Raw genomic sequence first — 22,607 nt, 5'->3', positions numbered from 1 at the left:
AAGTATTTTAGCAGGGTAATTGGTAGGATTTTTCTGTTTGAAAGAACACTTTGGCCGTTGTATAGACTGCAGGTTTGAGAATAGAGACAAGGAGACCCATTAGGGGATTATCAAAAGTATTCTTGGTCAGAGATATTGATAACCTGGCCTAAGAAGTGATAGAGAAAAGGAAAAGAAATGGAAAGAATTTGAGAGGTATTTTGGAGGTAAAATCTATAGCATTTGCTAATGGATTGGATATAGGGATTTGGGATAGGGGAGGAATATCTTTAGCAATAATGTTGTGTAATACTGTCCACTAAGGCAAGTAAATCTGTATTATTAGCAAATTGTTGTGTCAGCAAGTTGGAGAATATAACTTGGAAAGGTAAAGCCTTAAATCATTAAGTAGGAAAACATAAGGCAAATAAACAATGGTTTGGTTTAATTCAATGTCCAACTGACAGGCTTATAACTATTAGAAAACATGTAGGGAATTCATAGTTTGCCGGAAAGTGTGCCTTTGGGACAAATAACCTGTCTAGAACTAAAAAGCCTTGGAGACTCTTATAAAATAATAAATGTCAGGTTTGATGGAATGACTATGAATGGCATTAAGTGATTTTCTTTAGAGCTAGAGCTAGAGCTAGAGCTCTTTATTCCAAGGTAAATGTTTTTAAAGTGGAGCAGCCCTTAGGTGAAAGTAGGTATGATATATTAATATGATGATAGGTAAAGAAGAACTTTAATAGGTTAAGACTGTCTTTTTGGGGAATTTAAACATTCTCTACCAAGAATTTGAACTCAGTGGGGAGTCAGAGTTACGAAATCTGGATCTGATTTTTGCTAATTTTTGTGGTTAGATCTCCACCTCTGAGGCTCAGGTCCTCTGTCCATAAGACAGGCACCTAATAGAAGAAAGCATTCCGGGACACAGTAATTCAGGGTTCTGAAAAATGGAATGTACAGAAGTAACGCTAATATAGTAGCAACCTTTTTTATGTCAAGAGTACCAAGTTTTGTTTTCCTTGTGAAGAGCTGGAAATTAAAGGGTTTAGTGGTGTTACTTTCTTATTTAGGGAGATTATAGCAATTCTGGAGGCATTTGCAAAGTACAGCTCTTTGAGAATCATTTAAAAAAATTGCTTGTGGAAAGAGATACTATTTTATTTTTTTAAAAAACATTTATTTGAGAGATAGAGTGCAAGCAAAGTGGGGGGGGGTGGTGGAGCGGGGAGAGGGAGAAGCAGGCTCCCCGCCGAGGAGGGAGCCTGACACAGGACTTGATCATGACCCGACTTGATGATGACCCCAGCCCCCAGCCGAAGGTAGACACTTAACTGACTGAGCCACCCAGGTGTCCCGGAAGGAGATTTTATGACAGTCCAAAATTTGTCAAGTGGCATTGGCAAACAATAGCTCATATTCTATGAGACATGTAACTCAGATATCCACATACTGTTGATACGAGTTATTTTGAATTGTTAAAACTAAAAATCAGTTTTGGTGATTTCTGTCTGTATAAAGGTCTGGCTTAAGAGAGCTGTATGTGATAAACAGGCTATACTATATATAAGAACTATATATATAAAATAATTTAACTCCTTTATTACATTAAAAATGTGACTTTTTGGAGTTGTCATTTCATGATCAGTCTTTTAATTTTTTTTCAGACTGTCATTGTGTATGTATGAGGGATGAGACCACTACTCATGTTACTTAAATTAATGTTAGGAGGTTATAGGACACTATATTAAAATACAGAAAGGAATACCTTAATTTCCTGTTATGTTCCAAATTCTTGGGAATTTTTAAAAGGTGCTTATACTTAATGATTTTGGTAATAAAACACTATATTCAGTGCTTGGGATTAATTTTATTGTTTGTTAATCTTTGGATTTATTAAATTTATCTTGGAATAGATACATGAAGTACAAAATTCTGATCTTAGAGGAGAAGTTTTCAGTCTTTATTATTGAGTTTGATGTTTGCTGTGTTTTTTTTCATATATGACTTCTCTGAAGGTTTCCTTCTATTCTTATTTTACTGAGTGTTTTTATCATGAGAGGGTGTTGAATTTTGTCAGATGCTTTTTCTGCATCATTTGTGATGTGAATGTTTTTTCCCTTCATTTTGTTGATGTGGTATATTACATTGATCGATTTTTCTGTGTTGAACTATTCTTGCATTCCAGGAATAAATCAGATTGTATGGTGTATAATCTTAATATGCCGCTGAATTTTTGGTAGTATTTTCTTGTGGATTTTTGCATCGTGTTCACAAGGGAGATTGGTCTGTAGTTTTGTTGTAGTGTTTTTGTCTGGCTTTGTAATCAGGGTTATGCTGGCCTCATAGAATGAGTTAGGAACTGTTCAGTTTTTTGTTTTTTGTTTTTTTTTTTGGAAAAGTTTGAGAATTGGTATTAGTTCTTTAAATGTTTGGTAGAATTCAAGAGTAAAGCCATTAGGTCTGGTGCTTTTCTTTGTTGGAAAATTTTTTATTACTGATTAAGTTTCCTTACCAGTTACAGGACTATAAGGTCAGATTTTCTATTTTTTCATAATTTTAGGCTTGGTAGGTTTTGTTTTTAGAAGTTCATTTCATCTAGGTTTTCTCATTTTTTGATATACAGTTGTTCATAGTGTTCTCTTATAATCCTTTTAATTTCTGTAGGATTGGTAGTAATATTCCCAGGTTCATTTCTAATATTAGTAATTTGAATCTTCTCTTTTTCTTAGTACATCTAGCGAAAGGTTTATGTCAATTTTGTTGATCTTTTGGAGAACCATTTTTTGGTTTCATTGATTTTTCTTCCCTCTGTTCCCTTTGTCCCTGCTCTAATCTTCGTTACTTCCCTCCTTCTAGCTTTAGAGTTAGTTCTTCTTTTCTAGTTCTTTAAGTTGTAAAGTTAGGTTGTTGATTTGAGATCTGGTCTTGCTTTTTTAATGTAAACATTTATAGCTATAAAGTCCCCTCCCCCCCAGCACCATTTGTGTTGTCTTGTAAGTTTTGATATGTTGTCATTTTCATTCTTCTGTGATTTCATCTTTGATCCATCAGTTGCTTAAAAGTATGTTGTTTAATTTGTATTAAATTGTCAATTTTCCAGTTTTCTTTTAAGTTTACTGATTTGTAAGTTTATTCTGTTGTGAGATTTTTAATGTATTGAGATTTAATTTGTGGCCTAACATATGGTCTGTCCCACATGTGCCTGAGAATATGTGTGTTGTTGAGTAAAGTGGTTCTGTATATGTCTGTTAGATATAGTTGGTTTAAGGGGCACCTGGGTGGCTCAGTCGTTAAGCGTCTGCCTTTGGCTCAGGTCATGATCCCGGGGTTCTGGGATTGAGCCCCGCATCGGGCTCCTTGCTCAGCGGGAAGCCTGCTTCTCCCTCTCCCATTCCCCCTGCTTGTGTTCCCTCTCTCGCTGTCTCTCTCTCTCTCTGTCAAATAAATAAAATCTTAACAAAAAAATATAATTGGTTTATTGTGTTAAGTCCTCTGTTTCCTTCTTTTTGTTTTTTTTTTTAAAGATTTTATTTATTTGACAGAGAAAGAGACAGCGAGAAAGGAAATACAAGCAGGGGGAGTGGGAGAGAAGCATGCTTCCCGCTGAGCAGGGAGCCTGATGCAGGGCTCTATCCCTGGAACCCGGGATCATGACCTGAGCTGAAGGAAGACGCTTAATGACTGGGCCACCCAGGCGCCCCTGTTTCCTTACTTCTGTCTGGTGGTTCTCTCCATTATTGTGAGCTGGGTATTGAAGCCTTCCCTATTATTGTAGAACTATTTTTCCCTTTAATTCCATCAGTTTTTGCTTCATATATTTTGATGGTCTATTATTAGGTGCCTAAATGTTTCTGATTGTTGTATCTTCTTTTTTGAAACTTTTGTTAGTATATAATGTTCTTCTTTATCTTTTTTTTAAAAAAGATTTTATTTATTCATGAGAGACAGAGAGAGAGAGGCAGAGGGAGAAGCAAGCTCCCCGCAGAGCAAGGAGCCTGATGTGGGACTGGATCCCAGGACCACGGGATCACAACCTGAGCTGAAGGCAGACACTCAACCGAGTCACCCAGCCACCCCATCCTTCTTTATCTCTTAAAATCTTTTTTTTGATGTAAAGTCTGTTCTGTCTAATATCAGTACAGCCATTCCTGCACTCTTGGTTACTATTTGCGTGGAATATCTTTTCCAATCCTTTCACTTTCAGCCTGTTTGTACTATTTTCTATATGCCCAATAGCCTTTTTGTCCCTTCTGAATTCCTATGTTTGTTGATTAACAACAACAAAAAATCATGCAGTGTTTTGTAGGGCATTGTTTAAATTCCTTAATGTCCTTTTTTGTATATTCTATAGCTATTTTGTGTGTGTGTGGGTGGTTTTCATGGGGTTACCTTTAACATTTTAAAGTTACAGTAACTTCAAGAATGCGCAGAATCTGCTCTTTTACAGCTCTGTTCCCACTTATTTTTATTGTTGTCACAAAATTACATCTTTATATGTTGTTTGCCCCCAAACATAAGTAATAATTCTTTTAAATATATCAGTCTCATAAATTACGTAGAAAACAAGATTGGAGTTACAAAGTTACAGTAGTACTAGCTGTTACACTAATAGTTTTTTCCTTTAAATGTCTTAGTTTCTTGGGACACCTGGGTGGCTCAGTTGTTTGGGCATCTGGCTTTTGATTTTGGCTCAGGTCATGATCCTTGGGGTCCTGGGATTGAGCCCCGCATTGGGCTCCATGCTCAGTGGGGAGTCTTCTTGGGGCTTCTCTTCCTTTCCCTTTGTCCCTCCCACTCGTGAGCACGCACACGCTCGCTCTCTCTCTCTAAAATAAATCAATCTTAAGGAAAAAAAAATGGATTAGTCTCTTAAATCACATAGAAAATGAATACAGTTATAAACCATTGTTAGCTTTTATAATTATTTATTTATAATTCTTTATTTCTCTGTTTGGTTTCAGGGTATTGTCTAGTTCCTTTTCATTTCACCTTGTAGAATTCCCTTGAGCATTTCTTGCAGGGCAGGTCTAGTGGTCACAAACCACTTCAGCTTTTGTTTATCTGTAAATGTCTTGATTTCTCCCTCACTTTTGAAGGGTAGTTTTGCTTGATGTAGGATTCTTGCTTTACAATTTTTAGGAGATGGTAATTAAGAGGACATGACCAGTGGTTGACCTGTAAGCCGAACCCGGGCATTTGGAGGTTTCTCACCTCTTGTCCTGTCCTTAAAGTTTTCATGGTTTCTGGAATACCTTTGAGGGTCTCTTCATTTTACTACTTTTTTTTCTTTCTGTCTTTTGGTTTGCATCAGGTCTTATCTTTGTCCAAGTGTGCTTATTTTTTCTTCTGCAATTCTGTTGAGCCCATCTAATGACTTTTAAGTTTGTTATTGTACTTTTTAATGCCATGATTTCTGTTGGATTCTTTTTTCTAATTTGTCTCTATTGATATTTTCTATCTGATGTGACATTGTTGTTAAGTTTTTATTTACTTATTTAAGTAATCTCTATACCCAGTGTCGGGCTCAAACTCAGGATCCCCGAGATCAAGAGTCACATGCTCCTCCAACTGAGCTCCCTGATGTGACATTGTTATTGTGAGCCATAGTTTCCTTTAGCTGTGTGAACATGTTTATAATGGCTACATTATAGTATTTATTTGATAAATCTGACGTCTAGTCTCTCTCACAGATATTTTCTCTTGCCTGTTTTTTCCCCCCACGTAGTGATGAAAACTTTTTCCTTGTGATGAGAACTTTGAAGATTTATTCTTTTCCCTTTTCCTTGTGTTGAAAACTTTGAAGATTTACCCTTTTAGCAACTTTCAAAGATACGATACAGTTTTATTAACTCTAGTCCCCATCTGTACATTATATCCCTAGGACTTATTTTACAAGTGGAAGTCTGCACCTTTTGACCACCTTTGTAACCCTTTTTTTTTTTTTTCTTTTTTCTTTCTTCCCAGTGTATGGATATACTTTCCTGCTTCTTTGCATGCCTCCTAACTTTTTATTGGATACTTGACCTTTTAGATAATGTAGCAGCTCTAGGTACAGGTACTGGGCTGCCTCTTCCAGTGTTTGTTGTTTGCTTGTTAACTTGCATAGTGACTGATTGGATTGTTTTAGTTGAGTCGTTTCCCCCATTAGTGTTCAGCTTCTGATACTGTTTCTCAGGGAGGTGTAATTTTGGATATGCTCAGTTACCAAGGGTGATAATGGTTTAGATTGGGCTCTCTTTTTTTGTTTCTCTGAGACCACACTCAGCTGTTAAAAACTTCATTAATTGCCAGCTGATTGCCCTCATGATTTTAAGAATGCCGTGGACTATAATTGTTCTGCAGACTAATCCCATCAAATTCTAGCTCCTTTGAAGGAATGGTTTCTGAGTTTAGTGTTTAATTTTTGTTAGACACTAGGAGAACTCCTATCAGTTCTCTTATTCTCTGGTACTCTTTTGCAAACTAACCTGCCTAGAGTTTAGCCTGTATCTTTAAAAATTTTTTTTTTTAATTTTTGGAGGCAGGGATGGGCAGAGGGAGAGGAGAGAGAGAACCTTAAGCAGGCTCCATGCCCAGTGCAGAGTCTGAGGTGGGTGGGCCTCAATCTCACAACCCTGAGATCATTACCTGAGCCGAAATCAAGAGTCCGATGCTTAGGACGCCTGGGTGGCGCTCAGTCAGTTAAGAATCAGCCTTCAGCTCAGGTCATGATCCCAGGGTCCTGAGATCGAGTCCCACATTGGGCTCCTTGCTCAGCAGGGAGCCTGCTTCTCCCACTGCCTGCCGCTCCCTCTACTTGTGCGCCCCGCCCCCCGACAAAGAAATAAAATCTTTAAAAAAAAAGTCGATGCTTAACTGACTGAGCCATCCAGGTACCCCTAGTTTAGTCTCTATCTTGAATCTGCTGCCAGCATTTCTGCTGTTCCTTAGAATGCCTTTAGACTTCTTCACCTGTGTTGTAAATAAAGTTAAGCCTTTTGGGAAGAGATTAGACCTCCCTGCCCACCCCCTTCCTGCTTCTTCCCCCCAGGCAAAATCTCTGAACCAGGGCTCTAGAGATATGGGGATGGGGACAATGACAAGTTTCTCTCTGAGTAATAGCCACACTCTAAGAGATGAGTGCTTGGTGGGCCAGTGGGCATTGGTCTTGGGTCCACTCATCTTGCTTCTCCTGGTGTAGGACGTCCACATGAGCTGGGTCAAGAATGATCAGTGCCCAGTGCCCTGGGTCAAGAATGACCATGCATAACATGGTCAAGTAGCAGTTGCCTCAATTCCACAAGTAGAGCTGGCTGGTAGGAGGGAAGAGAGCCCCTACTTGTAAACTGTTTATCTGGGATTAGCCTTGGCAATAGTTACCCAAGGCAGAATGAGAAATACTGGCATCCTCCTGTTCCTCCCGATTGCATCTGGGTGCTGGAGGCCAAGGGGTCCTGTGTTTTTGACTGCAGAAGTCTGGAGTGGATTCTCTGCTCCTCTGAATTGGGCCTGGGAGGAAGAGAGACATCTTGGTTCAGATACCATAGACTTCTTGCTTTTCTTACTGAATTTTCATAGGTAATCTTGAATGTTTCTTTATTTGCTGTTTACCTTTAGGACTGTTTCCAGAGGCTTTTAATGTTTTGTTTTGGTTTTTATCATTTTCATTGGGGAGCAGGTCAGCAGAGCTCCTCACACTGTTATGCCAGAAGTCATTCTCCTGTTCTTACTGTTTTTTTATTTTAACCATTCTGATTAGGTTTGTGATGATAGCTCATTTTGGTTTTAATTTGCATTTCCCTGATGGCTAATGACATTGAACATCTTTTCTTGTGATTATTTGCCATTTGTACATCCTCTTTGGGGAAGGACCTGTTCCTGTCATTTGTCCATTTTCTAGTTGGAGTGTTTTTTTTGTACTGTTGAATTTTTGAGTTCTTTACATAGTTTAGATAATAGTTGTTGGATATGTGATTTACAAATATTTTCTCTCAGTCTACAACTTGTCTTTTTAACTTTTTAGTAGAGTGCTTCACAGAAAAGTTAATTTTGATGAAGTCCAATTTTTCATTTTTTTTCCTATTATGGATCTTTTGGTGTCAAGTCTCAATACTCTGTGCATAGCTCTAGATTATGATGGCTTTCTCCTGTGTTTTTTATACAAGTTTTATACTTCTGCATTTTACATTTAAGTCCATTATCCATTTTGAGTTAACTTTTGTATAACATGTAAGGTTTAGGTTGAAGTCCTCTTTTTTTGGGGGGGGGTGGCTATCACCTTTGTGATTCACCATTAAATTGCTTTTGCCAGGGATGCCTGGGTTGCTTAGTCAGTTAAGCATCTGCCTTCGGGGCCCTGAGATTGAGTCCTGCATTGAGCTCCTTGCTCAGTGTGGAGCCTGCTTCTCCCTCTGCCTGCCGCTCCCCCTGCTTGTGTGTGCTCATGCGCTCTCTCTCTCTCTCTCTCTCTGACGAATAAATAAATATAATAATTATAAAAAAATAAATTGCTTTTGCATATCTTTAAAATAAGAGTTGGGCATATTTGTGTGTCTACATTTTGGATCTCTGTTTTGTTCCATCAATCTGTGTGTCTTTTCCTCTGCCATTACCACACTGTCTTGACTGCTGTAGCTGTATAATAGGCCTTCCTTTAGATAGAGTGATTTTTGGTAGATTGTTTTTGGTAGGCCTTGTGCCTTCCATATAAATTTTAGAGTAAGCTTGCCATTATTTTGTTTCTATGCTAAGATCTTGATAGGAGTTGCCTTTAAACCTATAGAAAATTTGGGGAGAATTGACATCTTTATTGAGTCTTCTAGTACATGAATATGGTATGTTGCTGTTTTTGTTCATCAGCATTTTGTAATTTTTGGCAAACAGATCCTGTGCATACTTTGTTAAGTGTATACTTAAGTATTTAATTTTCTTGGGAGTAATTTTAAATAGTATTTTTCTAAGTTTCAGTTTCTACATATTTATTTTTAGTATATAAAAAAGTGATATTTGAGTGTCAATATTCTGTCAACATTGCTGAACTCATTTATTAGTCCCAGTTTTTGTAGCTCTTCATTAGCATTTTGAGGTTTTCTTTGAAGCATTTTATCCTTTTTTTCCCTATTGTGATATATTAGTTTATTCCATAGTAACCAAATATTATGGGCTTTTAGGATGCAGGCTGTTAATATCCATATGTCAATTTTATACCCAATCATTTGGTAATTTTTTTATTATAATTTTTCCCAGTTGATTCTGTTGGGTTTTTAGCTAAAGTATCATATAATCTGTAAGTAGTTATAGTTTTTCAACCCTCATTTTCACCTCTTATTTTAATTGTCTAACACCTCCAAGACAGAGCTAAATAATGGTCATTAAAGATACCTTTACCTTAATTGTAATTTTACCTTAGACTTTTAGTATCAATGCTTTTGATTTCAAAGCATTGCATCCAGGAGCAATTAATTTTATCATTAGGTAGAATGCAAATAAACTAAAATGTATAGTACATTACAGTTGTTGAGTGTTTTAGGATTGGGATGTTTTATTAAATCTTTAGGAACCGGAGGGCTGACATAAATGCTTTTTCCTTCAATAATTTTATTGTTGAAACTAAAATAATGTGGTAGGCCTTCTTGCTTTGTATATATAAATTAGTGAATAGAATTAAATTTTTTTGATTGAAGATTTTACAGTGCCTTATTTTGTTCATTCTTTTATTTTACTTGTAAATTTAGAAAACATTGTTGATAGGAATGTATATTGATCTCTCAGGCCTTTCCTGGAAATTGATTTTACTCTTTGTATTTTAAGATGAATCCTTTACAAATTCTTTGGGAAAACTTATTTCTTGTTATTTGCTTTCTTTTTCTTTCTTTCTTTTTTTTTTTTTAAAGATTTTATTTATTTATTTTAGACAGAGAGACACAGCGAGAGAGGGAACACAAGCAGGCGGAGCGGCAGAGGGAGAAGCAGGCTTCCCACAGAGCAGGGAGACCGATGCGGGGCTCGATCCCAGGACCCTGGGATCATGACCTGAGCCGAAGGCAGACGTTTAACGACTGAGCCACTCAGCGCCCCTGCTTTCTTTTTCTGAGTTGCAGATTACAAAACAATTCTAACTAATAGAATATTCCATTAACATTCTCATAAATGAGCAACACTCCTCCATATATAGCTCCTGCTTATGAGAAGTTTGGTGTGGTCATATTTCAAGGCTGCTTTGCAGAAAGCTTTATTTTACTTGCTACAATTTGAGAATAAAGATTCTGATTCTGTAGTTTACTTGCCACGTAAGCCAAGTGCCTTTAGGGTTCAAATTTTTATCTTTTTTTCCCCAGTCTTAATCTTTTGGGTAGTAGAAAGAACATGAACATCATGAGGGCCAGAAAGACCTGGATGTAAATCCCAGCTGCTCCTCTTTATTTGTATTGACTCATGGTCTTGAATAAATTAATCTCCCAAGTTTCAGTTTCCACATCTATAAAATGGGGGATAAAACACCTCAGGGGGGGTGGCTATATGTTAGGATTATGTGAGATACCACATGTAAATTATCTGGTACAGAATTTAACTTTGTGGAATCGTTGATCCACAATAAATGTTAGCTTCCTTTTCCCTGAAACAAAATGAAGTAGTGGGTGTGAAATAGTTTTCTGAGCTGCACATAAATAAGTGTAGGTTATTAGCATTGCTTTCTCTTTTAGAATTGGGCATTAATAGCATAGTTTATAATCTCAGTATTATTAATATGCTTGCTGAGGCCCTTAAGTGATAGGCACATGCTAAGGTTTGGTGATCCTTAAAGATTTGTGTTTGTTCTTGCTCCAGAAACTTTGAAAGCCCTTAGAGAAATCCTGCAGCAAACTCACATGATTATATGAAACAGTTGGCTGATTTTTAGTCTTATCTTAATTCGAATTCTAGGGCAGATTCTTAGTCTTCGTACCCATTTATATGTGAAAACCAAATACCCATTTTACCTTCTTTTTATGCTATCCGGGCCCTCCCACTTTGCCCTACTCCTCCTTTCCTCCAGGAAGAACTTTGAATCTCATGGGATTTCATGAGCATAACACATACCCTGGCTTCTTCTGTTTATGTTCTAGTTGGATTGGCTGTGATAATGACCTTATTAGTAAATGTAACTACATGTCTAAATTAAGCTTTTGTACTGTGAGTTTAAGAGGTACAGGGCCAAGGACGTGAAATAATTGAACTCCAAGGACTTACTACAGCCTAATTTAGAGAGATAGTGATGATTTCTGAAAGTTTTTACCACTCAAGAACATTTAAATGTTATCTGTCAAATATTCATTAAATATTTATGTGCATAGCACTTTCTAGGAACTCAAGGGATGTAAAAGAAGTATGCTCCAGTCCTGAGTTTCTTGCCTTCCAGGTTAGTCTAGTTAGAATTCACAACAACTCAAATATTGAAATGTCAGACGTTTAAGGAACTTAAATGCAAAACATTACCAATGATATGTGCTATGAAAGTCAGAGACTTTGTCCTATTTATTTCATACAAAATATGGTGAATTTTGGTTTCCTCACCTGGAAAGTAGATACACAAATACACCCTTTGAGGTCATTGTGATGTTTAAATGAGACTGGATATGTAGGACCCAGCTATTATACATAAAATCCACATACTCTTTCTGCAGTTTGGTCTGGTTTTAATGAAAAAGTGATGTATTGTAAAATGGTATATTTGAAGTAAGTAAGTAAGAATTGCATACTGTAAAATGATATATTGTTAAAAAAAAAAAAAAATGCAGGCAGAACAAAATGAAAAGTTTCCTCACTTGAGACCTTAAATTCTTCCCTGTGTGCTTCCGTACCAAGAGCACAGTTTTTAATATTTTCTAGTAGTTATTCTGTGCGTATACAATTATACTTTTATAACTTCTGGGAACATTATACATGTTGTCTTGTATCCTGATTTTTTTAAAAAAATTGATTTTGACCATCTTTCCTGTTAGCAAATATAGATATTTTATACATTGTTTTATTCTTTTTTTAAAAAAGATTTTATTTATTTATTTGACAGAGAGACACAGTGAGAGAGGGAACACAAGCAGGGGAGTGGGAGAGGGAGAAGCAGGCTTCCCACTGAGCAGGGAGCCCGATGTGGGGCTTGATTCCAGGACCCTGGGATCATTACCTGAGCCAAAGGCAGACGCTTAACGACTGAGCCGCCCAGGTGCCCCTCTTTTTTTTAAAGGATTTTATTTATTTATTTGAGAGCGAGAGAGTGCGTGTGCGCATGGGCGCACACATGAACCGGGGAACGGACAAAGGGAGAGGGAGTAGCAGGCTCCCCACTGAGCAGGGAGTCACAGGACTCTGGGATCATGACTTGAGCTGAAGGCAGACACTCAACCCACTGAGCCATCCAGGCTCCCTGTTTTATTATTTTTAATGATTGCTGGGTATTCTATTGTTTGAGTGTATAATAATATAACCTTTGTCTTCCGCCAGCCACTCATTTAATGTGTTTATTTAAAATATGTTAATTCACAACTTTCCTCTCCTTAGGGTCAACTCACTATCCAGAAAGTCCATCCTCCCCAGAAGGGACAGAAAGGAAGACCTCTTTGTAAGAAAGGCTTGGGTATCCCATGAACCAGACAGCAGAAAACCGATTGGGGTGCAGCAGGACTCCAGAGCCAGATATAAGGCTCAGAAAAGGGCACCAGCTGGATGGTACAAGGAGAGGTGATAATGACAGCCACCAAGGAAATTTGGAACCTGTTTTAGAGGCATCTGTTCTTTCTTCCCATCATAAAAAAGTAAGTTAAAGGGGAAGGATGGTAAGTAAAACAATGTTTATGGGAATGTGGTTGGAGGGAAGATATTTAGGAAAAAAAAAAGTATGGGGATGTTGCTGGAGAGAGGATGGGGTTTTGAAAAGGAATATTGAGCACATTTGTAAGTTTTTGTTCAGGATAAATAAAAGTCTCATTTTTAAATTAGCTAGGTATTATTTGATTTTATAGTTAATCCTTTTCTGCTGACCCTAAAATCATACTTAATCTGCTTTATCTTGTTTGAGAAAGGAAATGGATTTTTTTTTTAAGACTTTATTTATTTATTTGACAGAGAGCACAAGCAGGGGGAGTGGCAGGCAGAGGGAGAGGGAGAAGCAGGCTCCCCGCAGAGCAGGGGGAGCCTGATGTGGGACTCGATCCCAGGACCCCGGGATCATGACCTGAGCCGAAGGCAGTCACTTAACCAACTGAGCCACCCAGGCGCCCGAGAAAGGAAATGGATTTTTGTAGTTACTATTTAATCTTTATAATTCAACCATGTTTTAGTTATGACATATTATCATTTATATTTTTGGAGAAATTCTAACTCTGTGCTAGAACTACTACAAATATGGTTTATCTCCAGTGTCTACCTTGGGAGTCACTAGAATTCTGGGAACAGAAGGCAGATTTTAATCTTTCCTTTTACTTCCCAGAGAAAAGAGCAGCTTTGAAATTATTTAAGCAACTATGCCTTGAGAGCAAAGGTATAAGTATCTATGAACAGCATCAGAAAGTCATTGTTTTATACATTTTGTTATGTGCTTTGTATCCTTGGAATTCCGTAGCATGTGTTCACTGTTGTGGCTCTAGTACAATGTTTCTCAAACTGTAGGTTGTTTCCATTAGTGGTTTGTGAAATTGATTTTGGTACTACAAGTAGTGTTTAAAAAATTAAATAGTAAGAGAACAGTGAGGTGCATGTATGTAGTAATATACCTTTAAATTATATTATTTGTTGAAATTGTATAGTTTTATATAAATATGTACATAGATATGAATAATATATACATTTCTTAATGTGGGTTGTAGTTAAAACATTTTGAAAGCCTCTACTCCAAACTGTATCTTTACCATCCTAAGAGATATGTTTATTGTGTGGGTAATAGTGGTGTTGGTTTGAACTCCAGAGGGTTTTCTTGTCCTTTCAGGTCTATTACAAGAATTTCATCAGAGCACTGTAGCAATATAGGCACAATATAGGAAATTTAAGATAGTTCTTCTATTCTTAAGCCAACTTTATCTTCTTGGCTAGATTGTGCTATAGTGAAAGATTTGCATGCATGCGTGTGTATGTGCCCACACATACAGAGGACAGGTCAGTAGGATTAAAAAAGCACCTATTTGCCTATAGTAAGTATAATATTATTTGGTCTTTAAACCAGCATTATTACTGTTTAGAGAGAAGTTTAAGAGATATCTGGGGTAAGAACTTCCGTCTACAGTTAAGACCTTGCTTTCTTGCTGCCATTTTATAGTAATGTGTACTAGTAGCTAAGACTTTCCTATCTAAGCTCAGCAAGCTGTTTCTCTCATTTGCTACTAAGGCCTAAACAGTTGTTATTTTACTTGGATGAGTGACTGGAGGTGTTTTTTTAATTTTCCTTTTTATTACCGTAAACACAACATGAATTATTGCTAACTATATGTCCATTAGATCTCTAGAACTTTTACAGCTTGCATGACTGAAAACCTCCCATTTTCTCTGCCCCTGCTAGCCCTTGGCAGCTGCCATTGTGCTTTCTGCTTTTATGAGTCTGACTGCTTTAGAGATCTCATGTAGGTGGAATCATGCAGTATCTCACCTTCTATTACTGGCTTATTTCACTTAGCATAATATTCTCAAGGTTTGTACATGTTGTAGCGTATATCAAGACTTCTTTTTTAAGGCTAAATGCTATTCCATTATGGGTATATACCGCATTATTTTATCCATTCATCCACTGATGAACATTTAGGTTGTTTGTACCTCTTAGCCATTGTGAATAATGCTATCAGTACTGTTTTCAGTTCTTTTTTGTATATACCCAGAAGTAGGATTACTGGATCATATGACTTCTATTTTTAGTTTTTTTGAGGAACCTCCGTACTGTTTTCCATAGGAGCTGCATCATGTTCCCATCAATAGTGCATAAGGGTTCTCATTTCTCCACATCCTCGCCAACACTTACTATTTTCTTTTTTGATAATGGCTATCCTAACAGATGTGATGTGGTACCTCACTGTAGTTTTGCTTTGCATTTTTTGGATGATTAGTGATGTTGAGCATTCTTTTCCTCTACTTGTATACTTGGAGAAATGTCTCTTCACATCTTTTGCCCATTTTTTAATCCATTTATAAACCAATTGAGTTTTGGTTTTTTTTTTTTTCTGTTGAGTTTTAGGAGTTCCTTTTATATTTTGGATATTAACTCCTTATCAGATATATGGTTTGCAAATATTTTCTCCTATTCCATAGGTTACCTTTTCATTCTGTTGATTGTTTTCTTTGCTGTGCAGGAGCTATTTAGGTGACATAGTCCCACTTGTCTAATTTGCTTTTATTATTTGTGCTTTTGATGTCATATCCAAGAAATCATTGCCAAAACCAGTGTTGTAAAACTTAACTTTTGCTCTGTATTTTCTTCTAGGAGATTTATAGTTTCAGGTTTTACATTTAGGTTTTTTTGAGTTAAGTCATTTTGAATTGATTTTTGTGTATTATGTAAGGGTCCATTTTTACTCTTTTGCACGTGGGTATCCAGTTTTCTAGTACCATTTATCGGAGAGATTCTGTATAGTCTCTTTCCCATTATATAGTCTTGCTGTTCTTGCAGAAGATCACTTGACTATATATGCTGAGTTTATTTCTGGGCTCATGATTCTGTTCCATTGGTCTCTATGTCTTCCTGCCAGTACCATACAATTTTGGTTACTGTACTTTTGTAATACGTTTTGAAGGAAGTGGGATATTTCCAGCTTTGTTGTTTTTTCTCTAGACTATTTTGACTAGGGGTGCCTGGGTGACTCAGTCGGTTAAACGTCTGCCTTTGGCTCAGGTCATGATCTCAAGAGTCCTGGGATCGAGTCCCATGTCGGGCTCCCTGCTCAGTGGGGAGTCTGCTTCTCCCTCTCCCTCTGCCCCTCCCATCCCCCACTTGTGCTCTCTCTCAAATAAATAAATAAAATCTTAAAAAAATACTGTTTTGACTATTTGAGGCCCTTTGTCATTCCATATGAACTTAGGGATTTTTTTTTTTTTTAATGATTGAGGTTATCTTAAAGAAAATAGAGATGTAGTAAACAGAATTGGAAGAGGGTTGACCCAAGTTATTGAACACAGGGTCAGGAGACCCATCATCTACCCTTGTTAAATAGAAAAAGTTACTTAATTATCCTTGATTTATATTTGTCATAGATGATATCTGTGTTCCTTTCCAGTTATGATAGGACTCTACATTTTTTAAAAAAAGATTTTATTTATTTATTTGAGAGAGAGAGAGTGCAGGCGCATGCATGCACAGAGGGACAGTAAGAGGGAGAAGCAGACTCCCTGCTGAGCAAGGAGCCTGATGCAGGGCTTGATCCCAGGACCCTGAGATCATGACCTGAGCCGAAGGCAGACACTTAACTGACTGAGCCACCTAGCTGCCCCAGGATTCTACATTTTTATCAATTTTCTGATACTAAGAAATGTTCTCAAGGGTTTCCAGAATGTACACATTGAACTATTCTTTTTTTTTTTTTTTTTAAGATTTTGTTTTTAAGTAATCTCTACACCCAATGTGGGGCTTGAACTCACAACCCCAAGATCAAGAGTTGCATGCTTTACTGACTGAGCCAGCCAGGTGCCTCACATTGAATTATTCTGAAATATACTAATACCCAATTTAAAGAACTGATGGTGATTATTAGTACCTCTGGCAGTTTCTAGAAGTGATTGTGTAACTGAATGCTTAGTAATGATTGATGGAAAATTGGGGAAGAGGAAAGGAGAAAGTGTGTGCAGGGCATTTTAATTAATAGTAGTGTGTGCAAGGTCCTGAATCTGAAAAGAACTTGGCATATTTAAGAAGTGTGGTCAGTGGGTAGGGGGAGGATAGTAAGAAATGAGGAAAAAAAATTCAGGTAAGAACCTTTGTAGACCATGATATGGAGAAAGTATATTGGAGGTTATTGGAAAGTTTTAGCAAAGGAGTGATAAGATTTTATTTGCATTCTAGAAAGATCACTTTGGGCTCTTAGGCGAAGACAGCAGATTTTGGGGGCTGTTGGTCGGGAGAGAAACTTGGAGATGAGTCAGAAGGCTGCTACAGAAATTCATGAGAGTTGCTTATTCTGGGTTGATGGTGATAGTTGAGTTGGCAAGAAGTGGATACTTTTGAGCTGTGCTTTGGAGGTAGAGCTGACAGAATTTGCTGGTAGATTGGATATGATGGGTTAAGGGAGAAGGGAAGGAAATGACAAGAATGAGTCTGAGGTATGACGTGAATACTTGGGATTGCTGGGGTATGATTCTGTATTCTGAGATGGGAAAAACTAGAGGATAAGTTTGGAGGTGAAGTTAAGTTTAGGTGGGAGGATCAAGAGCTTGCTTTTGGCTGTGTTAAATATAAAATGCACGTGAGACATCTTAGTGGATGCATCTAGAAGATAGTTGGGTAAGAATGTGGCATTCCTAAGAGTGGCCTGGGCTGGAAGTAATTTATTTAGAACTAGCTGCAATGTAGATATGATACTTAAAACCATTCAAATGGTTAAGGTTACTTAAGAGAGGAAGAGAGAAGAGAGGGAAAAGAGAAGGGCCTAGGATCCAGCCTGAAGGACGCCAGCATTCTCAGGGCATTTCAAGGAGAGAGAGCAAGTAGGTAAGGTAGGAGGAAAACCCAGGAAAGTGTTACATCACAAAAACTGGGAAAGTCTTTCAAGAAGGAGGGGAGGGAGCAGTAGCAGTGATTGGTTTGTTTCTAGTGCTGCTAAAGAGATCATGGACAAAAAGGATAGACCAGTGACCATTGGTTCTGGAAACATGGTGTTCCTAGGTGAACTTAACAAGAGCTGTTTTGGTGGAGGAGTGGGAACAGAAGCCAGACCTTGGAGTAGATCAAATTGTGAATAGCAGGTGATAAGTATTCACAGCATGTGTAATAAGCAGTTCTTTCTCTGTCATGTAAAAAGATGTTTCAAACAAACAAGTGACCTTTTTTTCCAAGTTGTGTTTCTCATGCGCTGAAATTATTTTAAACTTTCTGGTTTCCCACACAGAATAATAATAAATAATAATAATAAAATTAGAATTACATAAAACCTTTAGTTTTTTGCTTATTCCTTTTATAAATGAGTACATTTTGTCCTCTATGGACAGCAAATGTGTAGATATAAGTACTTATTTTTTAGGTATTTTTGGACTATAAAAGAACACTTACTAAGACTGAATTGGAGGACACAAGGCCTACTATATTCTTTATTTTTAAAGATTTTATTTATTTGTCAGAGAAAGAGCATGGGCGTGTGCATAAGCAGGGGGAGTGGCAGGCAGAGCGAGAAGCAGGCTCCCTGCTGAGCAAGGAGCCCAATGCAGGACTTGATCCCAGGACCCTGAGATCATGACCTGAGCCAAAGGCAGATGCTTAACCGACTGAGCCACCCAGGTGTCCCAGGCCTGCTATATTCTAACTCTAGATTTGTGGAGAATCTTTCCTGGATTCTTTGGACCTATACTTGGAATCTGTACTTTGCTTATTTTTGTGGTATTTGAGTATCAAAATGTGAATTTGAGAATTGTAACACAACTATCTTCAGTGCAGAAAGATGTTCTGGTAATTTTTTAATCTAAAAATGTTCATAATATGCATATTGAATGTTAAAGAAAAGCAGAAGGTAAGATTGTGTGTGTGTGTGTGTGTGTGTGTGTGTGTGTGTGTGTGTGTGTAGAGAGAGCAAGAGAGAGAGAGAGAACAACTTATAAGGTCATACACACTGAAATTTAGAGTTATGTAAATATTTTAATGTTTGTGCACCAAAAAAGTACATCCCTATGTTAGTCAGCTTTTGCTGCAGGAACTAAATACTCTAAAAGCTCAATGACTTAGAACGATAGAAACATACATGAGGGCTGTAGGTCAAGTGTGACTGCTCTAGGTTGCCATTCTGTTGTGGGTCACCTCCATGAGTATTCTTACTCTGGGACCCAGGCTGAAGGAGGCTGTCTGGGATATGTTCATGTGGCAGATTGCGAAAGTCCCAGAGAACAAATCAAATCACACATTTGCATTCAAAGTTTCTGCTCATATGTGATGTATGTTGCATTTGCTTATGTTCCATTGGCCAAAGCAGTTATGTGCCCAGGTCCAAAGATAATGGGATGGGGTTTTATTTCTCTATGGGAAAGGAGTGAATGAATAATTGAAAACTTTATAATCTGCCACAGTTTGTAAGGAAAAAGCCATTCCCTATCCCAGTATCTTTATGTAGGTTACTATACTTCATAAAATAAATTTTCAGTGCTAGGGGTACCTGGATGGCTAAGTCGGTTAAGTGTCCAGCTCTTGACTTCGGCTCAGGTCATGACCTCAGGGTCATGGGATCAAGCCCCACATTGGGGCTTGTCCTTCCTCTGCCCCCCCCCAATAAATAAATAAAATCTTTAAAAAAAACACAAATTTTCAGTGCTGCATCAGATGCTGGAGAGAATTTTCTTATACCACAGAATACCGGAATGACAGTTGGAAGATGTAGGTTCTTCTGTTTATCTGACCCCTGATTATAACTTTGCAGAACTTTTCAGTGCATCAGTTTCTCTGAGAAAAGAGCAACAAGAACATTGTGTATGTCTTCTGTATGCATATTACATGAATAATGTGAGAATTTGTGAAAATTCTTTTAGTTTTTAGATTTGATGCTTGCTTTTCTGTTCCGGACTGTTGCCCTGAATTCTAATAATGAGCATTATGTTAAAAAAACAAAAAACAAACTTAGTAGTGTAAATATCCAGAGGTTACCTAAGATGATGTAAACAAGTATTGCAGTTGAACTATTCTATGATATGTTGAGTCTCTATGTGTTATAGATGAGAAAACTTAGTGAATGCTTAAGTGACCATTCCAGCCTCCCAGGAATTTCCAGTGTCTGGAGACATTTTTGGTTGTCAAAACTAGGGTAGTTGTGCTACTAGCATCTTGTGGGTAGAGGCCAAGGTTGCTGATAAAGATCCTATAATGCACAGACAGCTCCCATAACAAAGAAGTATCTAGCCAAGTATGTCAGTAAGTACCCAGGTTGAGAAAGCTAATATATGTACTGACTACCTCAGTAGCACATTGTCACAATAGCATATCTAGAACTATTATGTCTTCTATTAATGGAAGTATTGTAGGAATGTATTTTTTCAGATCCAGGTCTGTCATTTTGCAAATCTCCAAGAGATTTCATCAAATCATAATCTTTGTAAATGATTCATTTGAAGTTGTGCTGTGCACAGCCTGCAGGGTGGAACATGGTGGCCCTGTTTGCCTGCTCTGGGCCAGGTGCGTTTCTAAGTGCTAGGAATATGTGATGGGTAAGAGCCATGATTTTTGCCTGCATGGTGCAAGTGCAGAGGTGAAGACACACGATAAACCCCTGAACACATAAATGAATAAGCTAATTACAGATGGTGATAATTGCTATGAGGAGAAAAGTATGCTAAAGTAATGAGGTGAGAGAATTTTGAAGACATTTATTTCTTATTTTTTTTTTAGAGCAGTTTTTAGGTTCACAGAAAAATTGAGGGGAAAATACAGAGATTTTCTGCATACTCCCTGCACTCACACATGCATAGCCTCCCCCACTGTGAACATCCCCCACCAGAGTGCTATCTTTGTTACAATTCATGAGCCTATATTGACACATCGTAATTACCCAAAGTTCATAGTTTACAGTTTATTCATGATGTTGTATATACTATGGGTTTGGACAAATGTATGACATATATCCATCATTATGGTATTATGCAGAGTACTTTTAGTGCCCTAAAAATCCTCTGTGCTCCATCAACAGCCCCCCCCCCCAAGTTCTTTAGCTATAGTTAAGAAAAGCATGTTTGAGGTGAGGCCTGAGTGATAAGGAACCAGCAAAGAGCTAGGGGAAGAGTATTTCCAGGTAGAGGAAACAAGCTAGTATAGGGGGCCAGAGGTGGAATAAGCTTTTTCCCCTCTGCTGTTTCTGTCTCCTCCTCCCCACCCCCTTTTTTCCCCCTTGAGGACTGAAAGAAGGCCAGTGCAATTAGAGCATGAGGAACACGAAGAAAGAGTGAAATGAGATGAGGTCAGTAGGCCAGGGACGGATCAGATCATATAGGTGTATAGAAGGAGTTTAGATTTTATTTTAATAAAATCCGCTAAAAAATGAACAGCCTTTGGGGTGTTTAAACAGGAGGGAGGGATTGTGATTTTTAAAAGATCACTTTGGATGTGGAGAAGGAACTGTGAGAAGACAGAATGGAAGGACAGGAGCCGGTAGAATATTCTACGTCAGAGAAGATGTTGGCTTGAAACAGGGTGGTAGTAGCCGCAGAAATGGAGGGAAGTGGAGGGATTCCCAGTATATCTTGGAGGGCAAGCCAGCAGGACTTCCTGATGGATTCGATGTGGAGAGTGAGGAAAAGAGGGTAATCAAGGATGATTACTGGATATTTTAACTGCACAAAAACTGGGATTGGTAAAGTGGGGGAGGCAGGCTTAAAAAGGGGGAATCAAGAGTTTTGTTTTAAAATGTGAGATTTGAGATTCTCTTCAGTCTAATTGAATAGGTGGTAACTATATCGCTATATGATTTTTAATGTACCACTGTTTTTTAACTATATTCAAAACTGACACATGCTTATTGAACCTAAAGACTTTTATTAAAGCTAGAAGTAGAATTTCAGACTAGCCAATTTGAGATTAAAAATGGCAACAAAGTTATATTTATAATATTAGTTAATGAGACAGTAAAATGTTTTTAGAATTTAGAATTTATCCATCCAGTCCCTTTTGTGTCAGATTCACAATGTTTCATTTTATACTATGTATTTTTATTTATCATTTTCACTTGATAGAGTGGTATCTTCTAAATACAATGTTTGTGCTCTTTGTTTCACTAACAAATAATTGAGCAAATGTGATTTTTTTCATCCTTATGAATGAACTCATTATATTGCCTTGAAAACCTGTATTTGATTTTCCTTTAATCTTACAGTTAACTCAGAAGCCAAAATCCTGAACAAAAGAACCATTTCTCTCTTCACATCTGTTTTAACATTTTCTGTGAGGAATCATGGAGTGAGAGAATGAGATCCTTAGATTGTGGAATGTTAGAGTTGAAAAGACTCTCTGAAACCATCTTGTTTACTCTCCTCAATTTACTAAAGAGGAAATTATGTGTTTTTGTTCCTAATGAAAATTTGTCCTTTCTGTATTGTTTCCCTTTGGAGTGGAAGTTCTTTGCTGAAAATGAGAAGGTGGTTTATGGAAAGGCCAGTGTCTCTGTATGTACTACCTACCTGGGAGGTGGTTTCAATAAGAAAACTTATTGGATCATTTAAGCAATGAAAACTTTTCTACTGCTCTAGTTTTCCCTTGCCCCTTCTCTTCATTCATGACGTTCTTTATTTACTCTGTATACAGTTCTGTCCCTTGTTGTTAATTTCAGAGTTGTTAGTATAGAATAATGATGGGAGCTAGAAAAGAAGGAAGATAGAGTTACAGAAAACTATGTAATTTTGAGACTGAAATTAAAGACAAAATACTAACTTAATATCTTCCAGGGGCGTAATGAGTTCCATACACTGATTTTTTTTGTTTTTGGAGGAAGGATTCATTTCTTGAAATTTCC

The 22,607-nt window shown here is 37.5% G+C and overlaps 1 protein-coding gene across 1 annotated transcript in view; it reads left to right on the top strand.

Moving 5' to 3' along the window:
- The window catches only part of ADIPOR2 (adiponectin receptor 2), a 94,620-nt gene that overhangs the window by 37,745 nt on the left and 34,268 nt on the right, over positions 1-22,607 (top strand). The window contains exon 2 of the mRNA XM_032391078.1: positions 12,505-12,758. Coding sequence (XP_032246969.1) covers positions 12,588-12,758 — 171 coding nt within the window. The 5' untranslated portion in view covers positions 12,505-12,587. The remainder of the gene's footprint in view (positions 1-12,504; positions 12,759-22,607) is intronic.

This window comes from Phoca vitulina, unplaced genomic scaffold (assembly GCF_004348235.1).
Source record: "Phoca vitulina isolate PV1807 unplaced genomic scaffold, GSC_HSeal_1.0 scaffold59, whole genome shotgun sequence".
Taxonomy (NCBI): Eukaryota; Metazoa; Chordata; class Mammalia; order Carnivora; family Phocidae; genus Phoca; species Phoca vitulina.
This window is presented reverse-complemented; position numbering and strand designations above follow the sequence as displayed.